Source organism: Hyperolius riggenbachi, chromosome 6 (genome assembly GCF_040937935.1).
Source record: "Hyperolius riggenbachi isolate aHypRig1 chromosome 6, aHypRig1.pri, whole genome shotgun sequence".
Lineage (NCBI taxonomy): Eukaryota > Metazoa > Chordata > Amphibia > Anura > Hyperoliidae > Hyperolius > Hyperolius riggenbachi.
This window is the reverse complement of record NC_090651.1, coordinates 301,267,231-301,287,600: the sequence shown is the minus strand read 5'-3', so window position 1 is coordinate 301,287,600 and position 20,370 is coordinate 301,267,231. Positions and strand designations below refer to the sequence as shown.

At 41.8% G+C, this 20,370-nt stretch overlaps 1 protein-coding gene across 9 annotated transcripts in view; it reads right to left on the bottom strand.

Annotated features, from left to right (window-relative positions):
• Window positions 1-6,299: 6,299 nt before the first annotated feature.
• Window positions 6,300-20,370, bottom strand: part of LOC137521654 (transcriptional enhancer factor TEF-1-like) — a 248,741-nt gene continuing 234,670 nt past the window's right edge. For all 9 annotated transcript variants that reach the window (XM_068241185.1, XM_068241186.1, XM_068241187.1 and 6 more), the window contains 5 exons: window positions 15,402-15,535; window positions 15,119-15,292; window positions 14,498-14,638; window positions 11,747-11,899; window positions 6,300-8,432 (listed from right to left, as the gene is read on the bottom strand). In XM_068241185.1, coding sequence (XP_068097286.1) covers window positions 8,319-8,432; window positions 11,747-11,899; window positions 14,498-14,638; window positions 15,119-15,292; window positions 15,402-15,535 — 716 coding nt within the window. In that variant the 3' untranslated portion in view covers window positions 6,300-8,318. The remainder of the gene's footprint in view (window positions 8,433-11,746; window positions 11,900-14,497; window positions 14,639-15,118; window positions 15,293-15,401; window positions 15,536-20,370) is intronic.

The following is a 20,370-nucleotide window of genomic DNA, read 5'->3' as shown; positions in this document are numbered from 1 at the left end:
ATACTTTTGCAAGCCACTGTAGCTGAATGCTTTGCTCTCTGACCACAGGAAGCTGCTCCATTATGCGGTTTGCCATTGTTCCTCCTTCCCATATCAACAGTACAAGTCACTTTGCTGTATGAGAGGGACATGCATGCATGAACATGTAAACAAAACTGTCACTCCAGTGAACAGGTCAGTTATGGTGCATGTGCATGCACAGATCTCAGCTGGACAGTCTATCTTGCGAAGTGCTGATTTACAATTCAATACAGCAGGATGGGAATTAAGGTGGCCATCCATCTTTTGATCCGAGAGCGACCATCTGATAACACTCTCCCCCCCCCCCCCCCCCATGTTTAGTGTTGAAGGCTCACCTGTCACACGGCCACAGCTCGCGACTACCTCCTGAGTATGGCATTTTTTTCTTAAAAAACCATTGCCAGTGATTGTACCATGTGACCGCATATAGTGACTACAGTACATGCATTGGTGTCCCTGGGTACATGCGCTCGCAGTGGCAAGTCAAGACGACACTGGAGGCAGGGGGAGGCCAGGAGTAGCGCCGGTGTGACAGGTGAGCCTGCACCACCATGGGCCTGGGAAGTAAACATACACTAGTGGGGAAACCACTCGGGGGTCCGTCAATCACTGGGAAGTTGAACGCCATTACTGCCATGCACCCGATCGAGCCCTTTCTATTAAGATTTTCCAGCTTGCCCGATTGATCGGTTTGATAGATTGGGTGGCCACTTTCCGGCATGGATCTCTGCTAGATTTGATCTTTATTATCGAATCTGTTGTATATCGATGCTGAAAATCGAGCCATGTATGGGCTGCAAATGAGGCTGTTTAGCTGAGATCTCTTTCGCTCATCTCCATTAGTGTTGGTGTTTGAATTTTGTATAGTGAATTCGAACACCCAAATACTCCCGATCTCCACCCGAACAATCAGACAGGGTCAGGAGGGTTCACTGACCTGTGCGTCATGTTGAGCTTTACGTGACTGCCAATACTTCCTCCTTAGCATTAGTCACGTGACGTGCAACGTGCTGCGCAGGGCAGGGAATGCCTTCTGACCCTGATTGGGAGGACAGCGCTTGTAAAGAGACAACCACACAATGCTTGTGTGTTGGGCTAGAGGGTTAAGGGAATTCAGGACTTCTACAGACTGTGTTTAGCCATGTTCTGCTGAAATCATGCACAGCTCTGGAGAGGGTCGGAGCCAAAGCCGGATTTAAAGGAGAACTGTAGTGAGAGGGATATGGAGGCTGCCATATTTATTTCCTTTTAAGCAATACCAGTTGCCTGGCAGCCCTGATGGTCTATTTGCCTAAATAAGTGTCTGAATCACACCAGAAACAAGCATGAAGCTAATCTTGTCATATCTGTCTAAATTTGTCAGAAACACCTGATCTGCTGCATGCTTGTTCAGGGCCTATGGCTGAAAGTATTAGAGGCAGAGGATTAGCTGAATAGCCAGGCAACTGATATTGCTTAAAAGGAAATAAATATGGCAGCCTCCATATACCTCTCACTACAGTTCTCCTTTAAAGAGACACTGAAGCGAAAAAAAAATTATGATATGATTTGTATGTGTAGTACAGCTAAGAAATAAAACATTAAGATCAGACACATCAGTCTAATGGTTTCCAGTACAGGAAGAGTTAAGAAACTCCAGTTGTTATCTCTATGGAAAAAAGCACTTAAGCTCTACGACTGTGGAGAGGGCTGTTATCTGACTTTTATTATCTCAACTGTTACTAAACAAATTCCTTTTTCTCTGCCAGAGGAGAGGTCATTAGTTCACAGACTGCTCTGAAAGAATCATTTTGAATGCTGAGTGTTGTGTAATCTGCACATATTAGAGAATGATGCAATGTTAGAAAAAAACACTATATACCTGAAAATAAAAATATGAGAATATTTTCTTTGCTGCTAATCTTCTAGTAATTATTCATAGTACACAACCAATTAATTATATCATATTTTTTTTTTCGCTTCAGTGTCTCTTTAAGTCTATACAGGCCTAATTGCATGGGTTTTAACAGCTAGTTTATCCTAGTTGATATATCACATACGTGAATAAAACAACCACTACTGTTTTTGTAAAATAATTTTATATACTAAGAAAGTTTTGTTCACAATACAAACATGGGAATACATTGAAGTCCACTGTTAATTTCCTCCTGTGTACAAAGGTTTTCCCCCAGAAATCAGAGCAAACAATGCATTTTCTGAAAATATATCGGAGTGGTGGAGAGAAGGCAAACTCACGGCAAGTGGGACTACTAAGCACATTCACCATCTTGTGCCCTTTCACTGGATTCCATCACCCGCCATTCAACAGACAGGGGATGTACTTGTCAGTAGGAAACCATTAGGAAAACATTTTATTCCCTCAAACCTATGCATTTAATGTAGAGAACTCCATAACATCTCCTTGCTGCTGTAACCATGGCTATGTGCCACTCTAAGCACTCTAAGCAACCCAGTAGACTCCTTTGAAAAACTTGCTAGCTACTGCACCTCCAAGGTGAGTCATGTGATCACTTGAGCAGAAAATGTCAACAATGAAGCAGGGAGTGGCAGGAGTTTACTAAAAAAAATTATACTTGGTTGGTTTGTTATTAAAACGTACAACTTACATGCTGGACAGATAACTCATCTACTCATGTCTGGGCACCGGATGCTATTCAAAAAATAAGCATAAAAAAAAAATCATATTCTGTGTAACACAGATCTTCGTTTATTTAGATTAAGTAAACATCAGGTTTACTCCATAATGTGTTATCGTGTTGTACATTCAGTAGGAAAAAGTCATTTTTAATTACGGTACTATGTTTTTAAATCATGTCCTTCAAAGTTATCTGCATAAGTTTTAAAGTTTCCCTAGTCCACTTCTGTCATGGTATCAAGCAATAAATAGAGAAAAATATTATTTGCGTTACAGCTTCAAGGACAATAAAAATGTCTTTAAACACAATACAGTGTTCATCATGTAAGTCTGTTTAAAGTTACACCAATACATACTGTATGGTTTTCAATCTGAAAAAAAAAAAAGAAACCGTTTTTACCAATATTTCTAAGCTTAATAAAAGCAAGGTAAAACGTATTAAATTTATGATAACTGATATAGCCAGCGAAATATTTTAATTTGGTATATCCTGAAGTTCTTCTTTAACAACTATGTATTCCCTACCATCTATGGGTGTATCCCTGAATTCTAAGGGCTTGTTTCCACTTGTGCAGTGCAGAATCGCCGCTGATTCCCCGCTGACGAAATCGCATGCGGGGGCGATTCCGCATGCGCATTTTACAGCGATTTCGCATGAAGCTTCGCATAGGTTAGTATTGATGCGATTTTAACCATGTCACTGCCTGTGTGATTTAACATTACTTTCTATGCGAAATCGCGGTAAAATACGCATGCCAAAACCACATGCGATTTCCATAATACATTAGCGGCGATTCGCATAGCGGTGTGCGGGGTACGAATTCTGACGGCTCTTCTGTGCAGATTTCTCCCGCACAGAAAAACGCTCAGGATTACTGACAAGTGGAAACAGGGCCATCCACTTGTATTGGCTATGAGAATCCGCATGCGGACAACGCATGCGGATTCGCGATAGTGGAAACGGGCCCTTAAACAAACTGCACTACACAAAGCCGGTTAGTTCTGTCGGTTAGTTGCAACAATGACCTGGATTAAGGTGAAGGACATTAAACTTCTGATGGTCAGAACAACTGACTGATAATTTTGCCCATCAGTTTGATGTCTCTACAGGCAGTCAGTCTCCAAGCTTCTGCAACAGTCAAAATGTTGGCAGCTCACAGCAGGCGGTTTCCACCCGTAGCATTACACAAGGCACTGCAGAAAACTCCTGCCACTCCCTCTCTTCCCTCTCCAGGGGGCAGGACATGCATCAAGGCCAAAAGTGCATAAACTGTTACAGGTGGCCAGCAAACCATTGGAGAAAATAATTGTTTTTCACTGACGGAAATGTAAATTCTATACAGGGGCCTCAATTCACGGAGATAATTTACCTCATGAGTAAAATCTCATTTTGAATTCACTAAGGTGTTATATATTTGTTGAACGTTTTATCGGTAAAACATTCGATAAATATATAACACCTTAGTGAATTTAAAATGAGATTTTACCCATGAGGTAAATTATCAAACGTTTGATAAAGTGTTTGATAAACGTTTGATAATGCTCCGTGAATTGAGGCCAGGGTTTCAAAAGGGATATAACCACATGTCTAAGAACTTGAGAACAGCAGCAAAGCGATGAGAGCCTCAACAATAAATGCATGACAAAACTAAATTAGGTCGAAGCCAAAATAGGCGAGATGCAAACAGGCATGCAAAGTTTTCAAGAACCTGGCAGACCTGAAGATACTTTATGCAAGCCATGTTCCATTGTTGGCGATTTTTTTGTGAAGACGACTAAACAAGAGGCACAATCCAGGTAGCTCTGTTGGAAAGCTGGACAAAGATAAAGGAATCACCAGACTTTCCAACACAACTGCAACACTATTAGATAAAAGTGTACATAGAGGTCAAAATATCTCAAGTTTCAACCAAGCATGCACATTTTACAATGGATATATGGATACCATCATTCCCCCCCCCTCCACAGAACATTGTTATATATTTTTGTCATATTTTTGTTCAAACTAATGCGTTGCCCAGATTTGGATGAACTCCAACTACCTTAAATTTTGGATGATAAATGAGCTCATCAGCTGGTAGGGAGACCTGTTCGTAAATACTGACTGCTGCAGATAGTCTACTCAGTTATTATAATACCTAATAAATGTTCGCCTGTGACCCACCGAAGGGGAACACCGGGGGAAGGGGAGGGGGGCGAGGTTGGGATGGGGGGGGGGGGGGGGGTGGTTAAAATATTGGAATTTAGAAGATGTATAATATGCGGTTGTTCTTGATTAATAGCACTTTGCCCTTTTGTTTTTTACTTTTGCACTTATGATGTGATTATAATTTTCAGAATGTGTATCTGTATACTTGTGATATATTTCACTTTGCACAAAATAGCCCTTTGTACTTGTATATCTATGCAACACTTCTTATTCCAATAAAAACTTTTTGAATTCAAAAAAAATATTTTTGTTCAAACTTGTGGGAGGTACAGTAAAAAAATTAAAGTTTAAAGTGTTAGCTTATTTTTTTTCTATGTGCATTTGCTGAAAACATGGGGCCTGATTCACAAAGCTGTGCTAACAGTCAGCACGCTGGTGAAAAGCCCTTTATCATGCCTAAACTCAGTTTAGGCATGATAAGTTTAGGTGTGATAAGTTTAGGTGTGATAAGTTTAGGCGTGATAAGTTTAGGTGTGATAAGTTTAGGCATGATAAGTTTAAGCACCAACTGCATTAGCACCGCAGTGCACAGCTGATCACACGTTTTGCGCTAGCAAAGTCTGGTGCACTCCGCATGGAGTTGAATGGCGCTGCTTTGCATGCGGGACTTTGCACACGATCTACACTTATCTAAACTTATCACGCCTAAACTTATCACACCTAAACTTATCACACCTAAACTTATCACGCCTAAACTGGCTTTTCACCAGCGTGGTGCAATGGTTATCACGCCTAAAGTCTCTAAATGGGTTAGCACCGCTTTGTGAATCGAGCCCATTATGTCTAAAATAAAAAGTTTCAGCAAACAACGTGACAAGTCAAGTTATCAGGGAAAAAAACCTACAAAGTTACTGAAGAACAAAATAAAAAATGTTAATACCCTTCGGATGCAGTGCTTAAATACAGACTCCAGTCTGCCTCACTTTCATAATCCCTATAATATGCATAGTCAAAAATATACCTGCCAGTAACTTATCTACTTGACTTGGTTTTAATAAATATGGAATCCTGATGAAAATATATGACCTATATAGCAAAAATGAACATGGCATATTGCAATGGGGGCAAAAGATGGTGGTCTTAAACTATGGAGTCCTGGTTGTGAACATTAGTTGGATCATGCTTTGGGAAACCCCATGTGTTCACTGCTGGGGACAAACAAAAAATTCCACTGGAGAAAAGATCAGTAGATAACCATATATGGTATATCTTTGGTTTGACCAATTTGGTGTCTAGATTTTCTAAACTTAAGGCCCATACACACGTCGGATTTTTCTGGACGACGGGTCGTTTGAACGTCCCGCCATTCAGTCGCCCGCACGCTAAATCGGGCGTGTGTACAGACTGTCGTTCGGGTGATAAGATCCGGCGGGATCGCTCAATACCAGTCTTATCACCTGAACGACAGTCTGTACACACGCCCGATTTAGCGTGCGGGCGACTGAACGACGGGACGTTCAAACGACCCGTCGTTCAGAAAAATCCGACGTGTGTATTTGCCTTTAGAAGGTACCTGAACATTCAAACATAATTCCATTGGGTGGACACTGTTTAGAGTCTCTATGTTCTAGGTGTTAAAAAGATCTATACTCCACCCAACAATCAATCAATTTGCACCCACACTAGTTAATCATTTAATGAGTTTAGATGCCTCAAGTAATCTGTCGTATTCATGTATGTATGATCTTTTACATGTGTGAATACAAACGGCATTCTCCTCTAAACGCAAAATAATAAGTGAAATCTACCTTCTACACACATCAAGAACTGCTACATCCATCAATGTGACAGTAGTGACTTACAAGATCCCATTAATAAAAGCTGTAGGAAACATTTCAGGCCCCATGGTATTCCAAAGTGGACCATCTAAGCTTCTTATACAATGTTTAGTTTTTGGAGATGCATTCAACACATCCTTTATTCCATCACTATCAATCCTATGAACCATTACTACACTTCCAACTCCACCACCATACCAACAATCATCACATTGCACCTGAAAAGGACACATTTTCTCCATTTCTCAACAACGTTCCAGCCTTGTTTAGGAGGATTGGCAAGACATGCAGATTGTGGGCTGTCAGTTAAGTATATTTTATGATAATATCATAACACATTGTCAAATCCACACAGGAAAAAAAAATGTTGGCTTTTCAATACAAAAAAATATATGTTTTACACTTTTTAGGCACTAAATTTGTGAAGGAAGAGGGGGTCGAGAGTCACTATACAATTCTTTCTTTAAGTCCAATTTTACAATAGTCCAGCCGTTCAATATCAAAAGTGTTCAACGTTCATCTTCATGGTAGGTCTCTCGTTGCTCCTGCTCAGTATGTCATGTTACAAGTGCCACATCGACACTTATAGGAAGATCCCAATTTTTCTTGAAAACCAAAAAGGCAAACTTATTGGTCTCTTATTCATACACCTCAAAACAATAACTGGGACCAGATGGCAGCATTTGGCCCTTCAATAGAGGATATATTTTCATGGCAAGAAAGAAAGAAAACTGCTTTGCTAACTTTTAGTAAGTCACATTATAAACCACCTTCTGAGTTCTGACTCGACATAAAAAAATAAAATTAAAAGAAAACAAAAAAAATTCACAGGTCCATATTGGAGATCAAATGCACCTACATGGTTCAGGATTTTCCCGCCTCGAAGGACCAAAAAGGTGCATTAAACCACACACAGTAGAATCTGCTTTCCGCTAATCCCTGATATGTTAAGTAGGATCTCTTAAGACCCGGCCACAAACAACACAAGGTTGAAAAGTGAACCAGATTAAAATACTGTGACTATGAACAAAAAGTAGACAAAAAATTTAAAAAAATTAGTGGGCTAAAAATGGTGGCTATAGCTAAAACGTTTTGACCACGGAAAGTGCAGGAGTTACATTTCAGTGGAGTCCAAGAAGCTAGATCAAAAATAAAATAAAAAAAAATAAAACAAATTGAAGCGAGACGCAGAGTGTTAATACTAATCTCTTGTCTCGCGCAGTCTACCACAGCCTTCTTGAAAATGGGTGCCGTACCGTGAACTGATGCACTTGGCAGCAACAATGTAAAAAATAAAAATAACATTAAAAACAAAAAAAACATCTTGCGACAGCTGCGGCTTTTACATGGTTTCCCCGGTTCGGAAACTGTTTCACACACAAACATATATTTATATTTATATATATATATAGATATTTATATATATTCCTTTTGGCTCAAAACATAACACAGAAGGTTCTGTTAGGGTGAGGTCTTTGTGGTTTGTCGGCCCTTCCCCCTCATGTCCATGTTTCTTCTGTTTAATAAAAGGTCCCATCCCTCGATTTCCTCCCCCAAGTCTTTCACCCCGGAAAAGGGCTCCGAGGCTTAAGGAGAATGCGAGATGCCTCTGAGATTATTGCCAAAGACAGCCAAGTCCGACATGGCTGAGTCAAAGGGAAGGGTTCTCTACTGCTCAGTCTTTAACCAGTCTATAGATGTGATGCTGAGCTCCATGTTCACTGGTGGACACTTCAAATACGTAAGCTATGCACAGGAGCAATTCTTGGGTGTCCCGATTTGTGACCACCTAAGACCAAAAATAAATTAAAAAAATAAGTCACGTAAGTAATATTTAATCCAGCAGTTGTCAAACTTTTACAATAAATGCAAGGTAATATATAGAGAGGTCTTAAAGTGGTATAAAACCCTGACATAATATTCAATAAAAACATGTTTTCCTACTTTTTATATACCATACAGTTATCATATTTGCTTTTGTGCATAACGATTATTCATTTAGAAATTATACGTTCCCAAAGTACCCTTTTTTGGCCCTGAAAGCGGACTGCATTTTATTTATAACTAGTTTATTCATGTTCCAAGGTAAGCAGAAGTGCTTTCTGGTTATCTGACTTTGTTCAGCAGAGCCTGCAGTGTCAGAGAAGTGTTTGCTTACATGCCTCACTTAATACAATTAAATACAAGATAACATTATCTGCACTTCGGATGCCTTTAGCTTTGCTGGCAGGAAACTTCTAAGTCCTGTGTGTAATGCTGAGAATACACGATATGTTTTTCGCGTTCGATTCGGAGCACAATTAGCCATTAGATTTTCTGCTCGATTCTCTTATCTTCCACTCGTTTTTCTTCTCTTTTTTATCCATTCACTTCTATGAGAAATCGAGCGGAATAAAATCGAGCGGAAAATTGGATATGTCAGAATTTTATCATCGAAGGCTTCTATCGGAACGATTCTTCGCAAAAAACGTAACGTGTATTCCCAGCATAACCATTTGAATGAAGTTCTAGTAAAAAAAAAATGCTGGTTGTATATAATATGCTGTAGATAAACTATTAGAGCAAAAAAGAAATGCTGGGTTTCATTCTGATTTAAAGTGGACCTGAACTCCGAACTTCCGCTCTGCTCTAAAAGATAAGCAACAGCATAACCTTTAACCTTCTTAGCGGTATGGACGAGCTCAGCTCGTCCATTACCGCCGGAGGGTGCCGCTCAGGCCCTGCTGGGCCGATTTTTATCAAATAAAAAGCAGCACACGCAGCCGGCACTTTGCCAGCCGCGTGTGCTACCTGATCGCCGCCGCGAGCAGCGGCGAAAGAGGGTACCCCCAGCCGCCTGAGCCCTGCGCAGCCGGACCAATCAGTTCCGGCCAGCGCTAAGGGCTGGATCGGAGGCGGCTGACGTCAGGACGTCGGCTGACGTCCATGACGTCACTCCGCTCGTCGCTATGGCGACGAGGTAAGCGAAACAAGGAAGGCCGCTCATTGCGGCCTTCCTTGTTAATTCTGATCGCCGGAGGCGATCAGAATGACGCGACCGGAGTGCCCTCTACTGGGCTTTCATGCAGCCAACTTTCAGTTGGCTGCATGAAATACATTTTTTTTATTTTAAAAAAACCCTCCCACAGCCGCCCTGGCGATCTTAATAGAACGCCAGGGTGGTTAAAGAAAAAAAAAATGTCTTTTCTACAGCTGATACAAATCCTAAAATAAATCTGCAGTGTGTCTACTTCCTGATTCATGGAAGAAGAAATATTTACATCCTGTGCTTTCAAATGAGCTTATCTGCCTTGGCAGTCAGGTGACACAGGGGAGAGATCAAATTACAACTTGTGATTAGACACAAATGAGGGGGCTAAACTCTCTAAATACATAAAGGGTGCATTTCCTCAATGTTTTCCTTTTGTATGGTGTAAGGTCCACTTTAAAGAGGAACTGTAGTGAAAATAATGTAATGGATAAAAATACTTCTAATATTTTGCAATATTCATTTAAGCGATTATTTAGTCAGTTTTTGCCCATTGTAAAATCGTTCCTCACCCCGCTTGACATTCTGAAATGTATCACAAGTGGCGACATCTTTAGTCCAGTCAGGCGCTGCTTTGCGGAATATTTTTTTCTGAGAATTCCGAATCCAGTGAAAATAATGCCTGGTCTCCCAGAATGCTCTGGGAGAATTCTGCATAGCTAAACCGCCTAGGCTACGCATAACTAGGAGGGAGGGGCTACATACCAATATACGGCATTAAACAGATTAAGTGTTTCTGATGCTGAAACAGGAAAATCTGCTGAAACCAGGGGATCCTAAATAACTTGCTGCATTCCACTACAGTATACTATGTCATCAATACAGTGCCTCTAAGTTGTGTAATCATTTAGTATAGTAATACATAGATATGTTCTTTAGTCAGGAAAAAATAAATCACCTCATGTTAAACATTTATTGCATTTGTAGAAAAATACCAAATATTGTCAGCAAATGCTTTGTTTCTCCCTTTGGTTCTTATGCTTACATGTTTAACCACTTGAGGACCACAGGTTTATTCCCCCTTAGTGACCACTAGATTTTTTACTATTCAGCCTTTTGCAGCTTTAATGGTTTATTGCTCGGCCATACAACTTACCACCAAAATGACTTTCACCTTTTCTTGTCACTAATTGGGGATTATTTGGGTGATCTCTGATTGCTGCTGCGATCTTTAAATTATTTATTTTTGTAATTTTAAAATATTTTTTTTTTTAAATAAAAATTTCCCTTTCCCTCCCTTCCCCCTGAATTTGCCCTGATTGCTCTCCGCATACAACATTCCACTCTCATGAGAGGGAATAGATTGTGAGCCAGAGGGACAGCTAAGTAACAGGGCTGTCCCCTGTACAGCGCTGCACTAGATCACAGCACTGTACAAATGTCTATTAGCTTTACTTTATTACATTGCAGCCTGCCAGCTCCGATCGCAGCTGGCAGGCTCCTAACTGATCCCCGTTCTGTTTATGAGCAGGGAACGCGCATGCATGCCCTGCTAATCGCCGCCTCCAGGACTTAACGCCAATCGGCGTTAGGCGGTCCGGAGAGCACCACCTTCCCATGACCCATCGGCGTGAGGCGGTCGGGAAGAAGTTAACCAGGGGGTTCCCTACTTCCAAATGGATATGTACTGGAAGTTTGTAAGTTGAATGTGTTTGTAAGTTGAGTCCTTTACTTAGTAAAGCGTGGATAACTGAATTTGTTTCAGACAACTCTGGATTTGGACATATAGCATAAGCATTGTTTTTTTGGTTGTTTTCAATGTTTATTTAATGTGTTTTGAACTACTTTCAACTGTTTGTACAATAATGTAACATCCAAAATAAACAGTGCTCTATAGTTTGTACATGGAGACTGCTTTGCTTGTATGTACAAAATGGTGTAACTAGAGACAACATGACAAGTTCCTTTTTCCGTTAAGAAACCGCATAGAAAAAAAAAAAATCATTGTATCCAAATCTTTGCACTGGAGGTGAAAAATCATATATAGGATGCAAAAAAATGCAGAAGGCTTTAAGTTTTCTTCTTGCATGTGAAATTTCTGCTGGGAGCGGATGCTGATGCAGTAAAATTCTTACCTGTAATATAGTGAAGTTTTCTAACACGCTGTTCATCATGTATTTCTCTGGAAGCTGCTTCAATTTGTGGATAAAGTTGATGAGATATTCACACATTGGTGAGCGATGGATGCGATAGAGGAAACGTCCATTTTCAAACCGCGCATACTCTGTCTGTGGACCGCACAGATATAAAGACATCAACATTTAGGATGCTTGAATTCTCCATCAAAATGCATCATTAACTGCATAATAATAAAAATAAAATCCCCAGAAAAACTGGAAATGTCTGTATAGCCTTGACCCCAAACTGTTGCACAAGGAATCGAGTCTCGATCATTGCTGGTGAACAGTACTTGCAAGCGTGTGTTCAGCTTTGGTACTGGTAGCAGCCATCTTGCTAAATGATGCAATCAGTGTAACTTGCACACAGAAGCTCCTTGCTATAAACACAGCCTTATCTTCTGAAGTCTGACATGAAAGATCAACCTTATAAGGCAGCAGGGGCAGCCATAAAAAAATCCACACATATAGAAGTAGATAAATACTTGTTCTACTTACATAACATACATATTGCACTGTTCACGTTTTAATGTCAGTTAATTTTATATAGTAAATAAAGAGAAAACTGTTCCAGTCATTTTCCATCATCAATCCTGGTGCGATTTCCTCCCTTACTTTTTCTCTCCTAGAAACCGCACTGCACCGTCATATCTAGCTTGCTTTGTAAACACAGCATAGATCATATTTCAGCAGCTTCTGCAGAGGGGTGAGGTGTATTTCCCTTCTCAGCCACATATCACACTGAGCAGCCCTCAGCCAATCAGTGAGGATCAGGAATGTGGGAGGGGAGATAACAAGCTTCCCTCTTCCCAGCAATGTACCAGAAATGAGCCAGGCTGACCAAGATAAGATTCATTACAGCAGAAACATTTATGATTATATAGGAATGCTTGCAATGCAGGGTCGGTATGTAGACTGCATAATAAACAGAGAGCAGCGGGTAAATGGAATTTGATTGTGTGGCTGACAATCAGTACCTTTAAAGAGTATCTAAAGTGAAAAACTCTGGGCAGCTTAATTTAGCGGCTTCTCTCAGCCTTATGAAGTCGTCCTGGTCCCTCACCGCCATTCCTCGCTGCTCCATCCAGCCACTGAACCTCTTTAAAATGCTGCATGCATGGCAAGAAGCCCCAGGTAAGTTAAACTGATCACTTTTATTACACTTTAGGTTACCTTTAAAGTTTGTCCTTAGACTGTATAATAGTATGGCTAATCCACTGGAGCAAATAGTACATTGTAACTGTAGGCACATTTTAACACATATATGCCATTTCGCTTTAGGTTATGTTTCATATCCACTCAATTGATGGTTTATTACAATCTTTATGGGGACAAGCAGGCCTGCTGTTAGCAGAGTTGTCATGACCACATTATCAACACATAAAAATGGCTGCACATTGATCCTGATACTTTAAAAACTAAATATGTTTGTCCAGTCAGTGGGAAGCATTGCCTAGGGTTAAGGCAGGCCCGGATTTATATCACAGGAGCCTATAGGCACAGATATCCTGGCACCCTAGACTTCCTCCTCCATGAAACTACAAACCCTCACTGGACAGAACTGCAAGTGTGTTGGCTAGCCCAGTTGTCACTTGTACCTGAGTTCCCTCGCCTGTCATAGGTAGCTACAGATGCCCCCTAGTATTAGGTAGCCAGAGCTAATCTCAGTATTAAAGACACTGTAACAAAATTTTCAGCCTTATTTCTTCTATTCTATAAGTTCCTATACCTGTTCTAATGTGGTCTGGATTACTGAAGACTTTTCTAGTTGCACTGTCTCTGTAATATAACTAATCTTCTTTCCTTTGTCAGGCTTTGTCGACACAAAGAGGAATGCTGCCTCTGTGATGATGTTTTTTATTGTACAAATCGGACAGTACAGATTCTCTTTAAAGGGTACCAGAGATGTACCCTAGCTGAAAAAATGAAAAAGAAGTTATACATACCTGGGGCTTCCTTCAGCCCCATACGCGCTGATCGATCCCACGCCGCTATCCAACGCTGCCCACATCTACGAAAACCGGCTCCCGCCGCTGACGTCATCGGAGCCAGCTTCGCAGGAGAAGTGCGCCCTCTACGTATCTCTCCATACACTGCTGCAGAGATACGCAAAGAGCGCACTTATGCTACGCTTAGACTGGCTCCGACTGACGGAACAGCGCAGAGCCGGTTCTCGAAGCTGCGGGCAGAAGAGGATGGCGGCGTGGGATCGATCAGCGCGTATGGGGCTGGAGGAAGCCCCAGGTATGTAAAAATCTTTATTTTTTCAGCTCTGGTTCCCTTTAAGTAGCTAGAGATGCCCCTGACTGAAGTGATATCTGGTCAGTGAAATGCTGAGACGCGGGTGATTAATCTCTCATTTACATTCCAATTGGGACTCTGCATAGCTAAGGCGGGAGGGAGGCACTTGGGGAGGGGGGTGAGCCACCTTTCCATCATCAGGCGCCTGTAGGCACATGCCTGCAGTGCCTTATGATTAAAAAGAGCCAAAGCCCTCTATGGCCATTCCGAAAATATGCTACATATCTAACTGTATTTTTATTTCAAACATATAAAACAAAAATAACCTTTTTCATTTTAAACTTTAAGACAAAAAAAACAAAAACCTGGCAGTGACCCAAACCAACACCAGAGCATCAGCCCCATTTTCCCTTATACCGATGGTGTGGGGAGTTGGTGTCTTTTTCTGTGAACTTAAGGATTCCTCACCTCTACTTTCTCTACAACTTGCTTCCCGAAGGAACAGACTTTGGAGGAACAAGTGATGGTCATATTCTCTGGACTTTCGTACTGGCTGCTTACACCATAGAACACACCTGGCTCGTCCTGAATACTGGTATTGAGGTCAGCCTGTGAGCAACAAAGAATATTTATAAGCAATCAGAGAGAGAAATGACACTTAAAGATGAACTGTATTGAAAAAAATTATAATATTTCTTATTTTTTTTGCAATATTCACTAAATTATTTATTTAATAATTGGTGATGGTCGTTGTTGGGGGAAAAAACGGCATATGTTAATGTTGGACTACAATAAGCTATAATTGGTATGAAGGAGAGGGTTAGATAGCCTTCTAGTATCTTATTGAACTGTTCCAGTTCCAGTGGAGATACGTGTCTAGAATGCGGAAGAGTCTGCTAACCTCGATCACATTGAAGTCCTGTGTGTCTCCTGGGCAGAGAGTAATACAGGCTCTAACCCCAGTGAGGTTCCAACTCTTCCCCATTCTTTCCAAAGTAATTTTGGCCAGAGATGTGCTTTTTTTTTTTAGTATACTTCAATTCAAAACATGGAATCATTGACCCATCAGAATACAGAGAGATCTCCTACCCAGAACTTGACCAGGAAGAAGGCGTTGGGTGGCCCCTTTTCATAAAGCTCTTTAAGTCCTCCCTTCTTCTCAGGAAACTTGTCATAGATCTGACGCACGTCCACAGACTCCAGTAACGCATCGCTGTAAGAAGGATTCGACTGGCTGATATGTACGTACAGATGTTTGTTGTACTGTGGAGTGAAAAGTACCGGAGGTCACTAGTGGCATCACCAATACATTGTTCTAAGTCGAGTTCCAACAACTGCAGAGCTGTCATTTGTCAAAATGAATTGTACTCACTGCGTCAGGTTCCCCCTGTTGTTCCATAAAGGCCATGAATTCCACTAAGCGCAGCTTAGGTGTGCCAATTGAGCGGCCCTGCCACGCAGGTCCTGTTGTTATCGGCGAAAGGCTGGCAGGACTGGCGTTATAGCCTTAAGAGACACAGAAAAGTAAAGTCAAAAGAAAATCCAAAAACAAAATGGATAGGTAAGCGTCGCAGATTGAGACTGAAGCTTAAAATAGGAATTTCAGTAATTTAATCAGTTGTTCTCTTGCGTAACCTGCTGAACATACCACTAGTAGTACTGTTATTAGTAGGGATGATCAATTAAATGTAAATATTTCCAAGTTGATGCACATTTTTAAGCAAATATACGCACTTTGAAAATGAACCAATCAATTTAAACCCAGGTTTAAACGGATAGGTCCATTTTCAAACTGCATATATTTGCATAAAAATGTACATAAACTCAGAAATATTTGCATCTCTTTGATCATCCCTAGTTATTACAGAATCATATGGGTTATCTTTGCTCTGATACAAACCCGACTTACAAGATTTTTTCAGAATGCAGGCATGCTGCCATTGATTCCATAGAATACCACGCGTACGTTAAAAAAGGGCGCTGGGAAAAAAGGGCGCAGGGTTTTAAACGATATGCATGAATAACGGTTAAAAAAAAATTGTGCTAGATTTCATTTAAAAATAATGTTTTATAAAGTTATAAATCATTAAATAATGTGTATGAAATCGGGAATTGTAAAAACGTTAATCTTCCCTGTTTAAAAAGTGAAATGTATAATAATAACTTTTTATAAAAGATTAATAAGAATGTTACTAAAACTATATTTTACCCTACTCTCACACAGAACCCTCCCTGTACCTACCCCTAACCCCTAGACCCCCCTGGTGGTGCCTAAACCTAAGACCCCCCTGGTGGTGCCTAAACCTAAGACCCCCCTGGTGGTGCCTAAACCTAAGACCCCCCTGGTGGTGCCTAAACCTAAGACCCACCTGTGATAAGCATTAATAACGTTTTAAAAACATATTGTGCTGTTTTTCGTTTAAAAATAATGTTTAAAAAATTATAAATCATTAAAGAACGTGTAATCATGAGAAGCAGTTATAAAACATTAAAAGTCTCCGGGCGCCGCTTGTAAAACGTTATTTTTCTCCAGCGCCCTTTTTTTCCTGTTGGGCGCCCATTAAATGATATTTATTATAGGAGTTAGGCTGCATTTCCACTTGTGCGGTGCGAATTGCCGCGGTAAAAATTCGCATGCGGATGCGAATTTCGCATGCGGGTCTATGCGAATTTTTGTGCGAATTTGCATGGAAATTCGCATGGAAGACGATGTATGCAAATTTAACCATGGCAGTGCTGGTGTGCTTTTCCATTGTTTCTATAATATAAATTCGCACGAAAATTCGCATACCCAAACCTCATGCGAATTTCCTATTAAATACATTGTATGCGATTCGCATAGCGGTATGCGATATGCGAATTCTGATGGCTCTGCCATGCGAAATTTTTCTGCACAGAAAAACGCAAAAGAATCCTGACAAGTGGAAACAGTCCCATTCACTTGTATTGCTATGCGAATTTGCATGTGAAAAACGCATGCGAATTCGCGATAGTGGAAATGGGCCCTGAATGGCGGCGCCCTTTTTATCCACCTGCCTCATGCACTCAAATTTCCTGCTTCCGAATACCACAGCATGGCTGCGGTACACAGGTACACAACCAATCCAGCTTGTCTGAACTATGCCTGAATGGAGCTTCTCAGTTTAGTGCTGGGCAACATCGCCATACAAACACAATGCAAACCAAAAATGTAGCCAAATGAATACAGTGTTCTCCCCAAGCCCTATCAGCTGGGTGCCCCGCCTGGATAAATCTGGTGAGCGCCCGGCTGTCATAGCTCTCATTAGGGCAGTGCATACAGAGGAGGTGGGGCCACCCAGCAGAGCAGAAATTAAGGGGTGGGATCACACACTCGCAACTCTCCGCTCTCGCATGTCTGCAGCAGATCAGGAGAGAGTGGGAGAAACATTGTGTCCTGTACCAGTGTACAGCGCGTCTGCCTGAATCACCATCATGCAAACCTGGATTATATCATTCAGGCAGCAAACTCTTGGGGGCAGCAGCACTCATCACAGGCACACTGGATGAACTTTCTCAAACATTCTCCCTCTGGTGCTGACACATGGACTGGAGAGCTGTAAGTGTGTGCATCTCGCCAATTAATTATATATTGCTTTACTGTCTGGCCCCGTCTCCTCTCCTCATGCTGCTGCCATACCAGAGGTAAGCTTCTCTTGTCTAAGGTGTGTGTGCGTCTGTTTGTGTATGTCTGTCTTTGCCAGGGCTGTTTCTAGGGCAGTGCGGGCAGGGCGGTCGCCCTGGGCGCAGACTGGCAAGTAGACGAGGGGGGGGCGCCGGCAGAAGGACATAACCGCTAGGGAGCTGGTGCAGCCAAAAGGAAGGAGAAAGAAGATCACCAGCGCAATCACCTTCTTTGACTCCTCGTGGGCTGCCTGCATCAGACGTCAAGTCATCATCACGTCACCACCGCGTGATGACACCTGGTGTCCTGTAGCACTACTGCAGGCTGTCAGTGTGCGGCGCCCATGGAGGAGTCGGCTTTCCGAGCTCTCTCCGCCTATGTGTTTTCCTGGTCCCTGCTTCCTCCTGGATGAGCAGCTGTCACTAGTAAGTGGGCAGATCTACTTGTGACCTGTGGCTGTGTGACTGTCCCTGAAGAGTAAGGGTTCGTAGGGGTGGGGCGCGCAACTTTTACACCCTCGCCCTGGGTGCGATTTAGCCTAGAAACTGCCCTGGTCTTTGCGTAGGTCTCTGTCTTTGTGTGTGTAGGTTTCTCTGTGTGTGAATGAATGTGCACCCAGCAATTGTGTCAGAGGAGGTACGCCGATACTCAAGGGTACTGAATGAGCACTATTAACCGGGGGGGGGGGGGTTAGGGGGGACTTTGAGGCCAGCTCTGGGGCCCTGGGCAATTGCCCACTTTTCCCCTGTGGAACTGACGGCCACCGATTTCCCTGTCCCACCGGCTAATTTTTCATGCCACCTGGCTGGAAAATTTAATTCTGGGGAGAGCGCTGTGAATATCATTTCTGTTAATGCCTTCACTTACAAGAAGCAGAAGAGACAGTGGAGGGCAAGTTCTATGGTCACATGACTAGGCCAAAACATAAGTAACAAGCAAGGTTTATCTGTAATAAAAGTACTATTGATGTAATGTTCTTGGAGTTGATAGAGCAACACATGATAAGAACTCTCAGATTCAGCTGTGATGCTTTACGCACCAATTTACCATAAGCTTTGTGTAGGAGTAGTCAAAGCATTTCTTCCCAGACGTCTGGTTTCCGAAAGAGCACTAGTACTTTTTATTTTTTATTTAATCAAGATTTGCTTTAGTCAAGGATCATGGGGCGAGCATTTCTCTCCCTCTGCACAAACATGCAATCAGCAGTGCTCAGCTTGCCTGATCATCATGCGTGCTTTGCCTTGGAAAGTGGTAATGGAGAATAGAAGGAGACCTGAAGTGAGAGGAATATGGAGGCTGCCCATATTTATTTCCTTTAGGGCCTAAGCCCACCGCTGCGTTTTTCAAAACGCATAAAAATGCATTCGTTTTCAAGCGTTTTGAAACGCACTAAAAACGCATTTCAAAAAGTCTTGAAAAATGCGTGCGTTTTTAAAACCGCAGCAGTGGGCTCAGGCACTTAAAACAATGCACTTTGCTTGGCTGTCCTACTGATTCTATGCCTCTCATACTTTTGGCCATAGACCCTGAACAAGCATGCATCAGATCAGGTGTTTCTGACATTTCTGTGAAATCTGACAAGATTAGCCACATGCTTGTTTTTGGTGTGATTCAGACACTACTACAGCCAAATAGACCAGCAGGGCTGCCAGGAAACTGATATTGTTTAAAAGGAAATAAATATGGCAGTCACTATATACGTCTCGCCTCAGGTTCCCTTTAAGCCTTTAATAATGACCACTTCTGCCAAGTATCTACGAGTATAGCAGCCCACAATGTCCCCCAATGCATGGGCAAGTGATCAGCTTGGTGGACTCAGTCGAACGTTGGTTGAGGGAGTTGCCCCCACTCACCCCACCCAGTCTGATGCTCCTTGTATACTGTTCTATGATGCTCCATTGCACCCCCCCCCCCCCCACCTTATAGCAACAGAATGTGTTGAGAGTCTGGAGACTAGCAACACCTCTGTACAGCCTAGGCCCCGCACTGTTGTCCAAAGAGGTCGAATCCCAAACCCTGCCTGAGCAACAGTCCTCATACGCGTGTAAAAGGCTTCATTCAGAATAGCCAGTAAAATACTCAATACAAAAGGTTCAAATTTTCTTTTTACAAGCAGGTCTGATGCTAAACTGACATCAGATTATCTGCTAAACCAATCATGAATGATCTGAAGACCAGCATTTTTTGTCTCTTTAACAACGGATATCTTTACGCTTTAACACAGTACACCATTTTTGAGAAAACTTAGCTCTACGTATTTTAACGATTGATTAACAGAAAATGCTATTTCAGCTTTTATGCACATATGAAACATGTAAAACAAAAAAATATTTTGGTGCTGCCGCTCTTTTTTCTAACCTGAGGTTTTTAAGAGAAGCAAAGAAGGAATCTGCGTCAGAGAGCAGCAGAAATGACACTCATACAACAGTTTTGGGATCACAATTTTAGGATGTACCAGTGATGCACTTTAACTATTTACATTTAACAGAAAATAAAGGATGGAAGGGTTTAACTCAAAACAACAAAAAACAAAAGATGCTGAAAAAAAGGGAGAGGGGAGAAAGAGAGAGAAGGGTGGGGGGGAGAGGGGGGGGGGGGAGAGAGAAGAGAGAGGAAAGAGAGAGATTGGAGAGAGGAGAAAGAAGTGAAGAGAAGAGGAGAGAGAAAGAAGAGAGAGGAGAAAGAAGTGAAGAGAAGA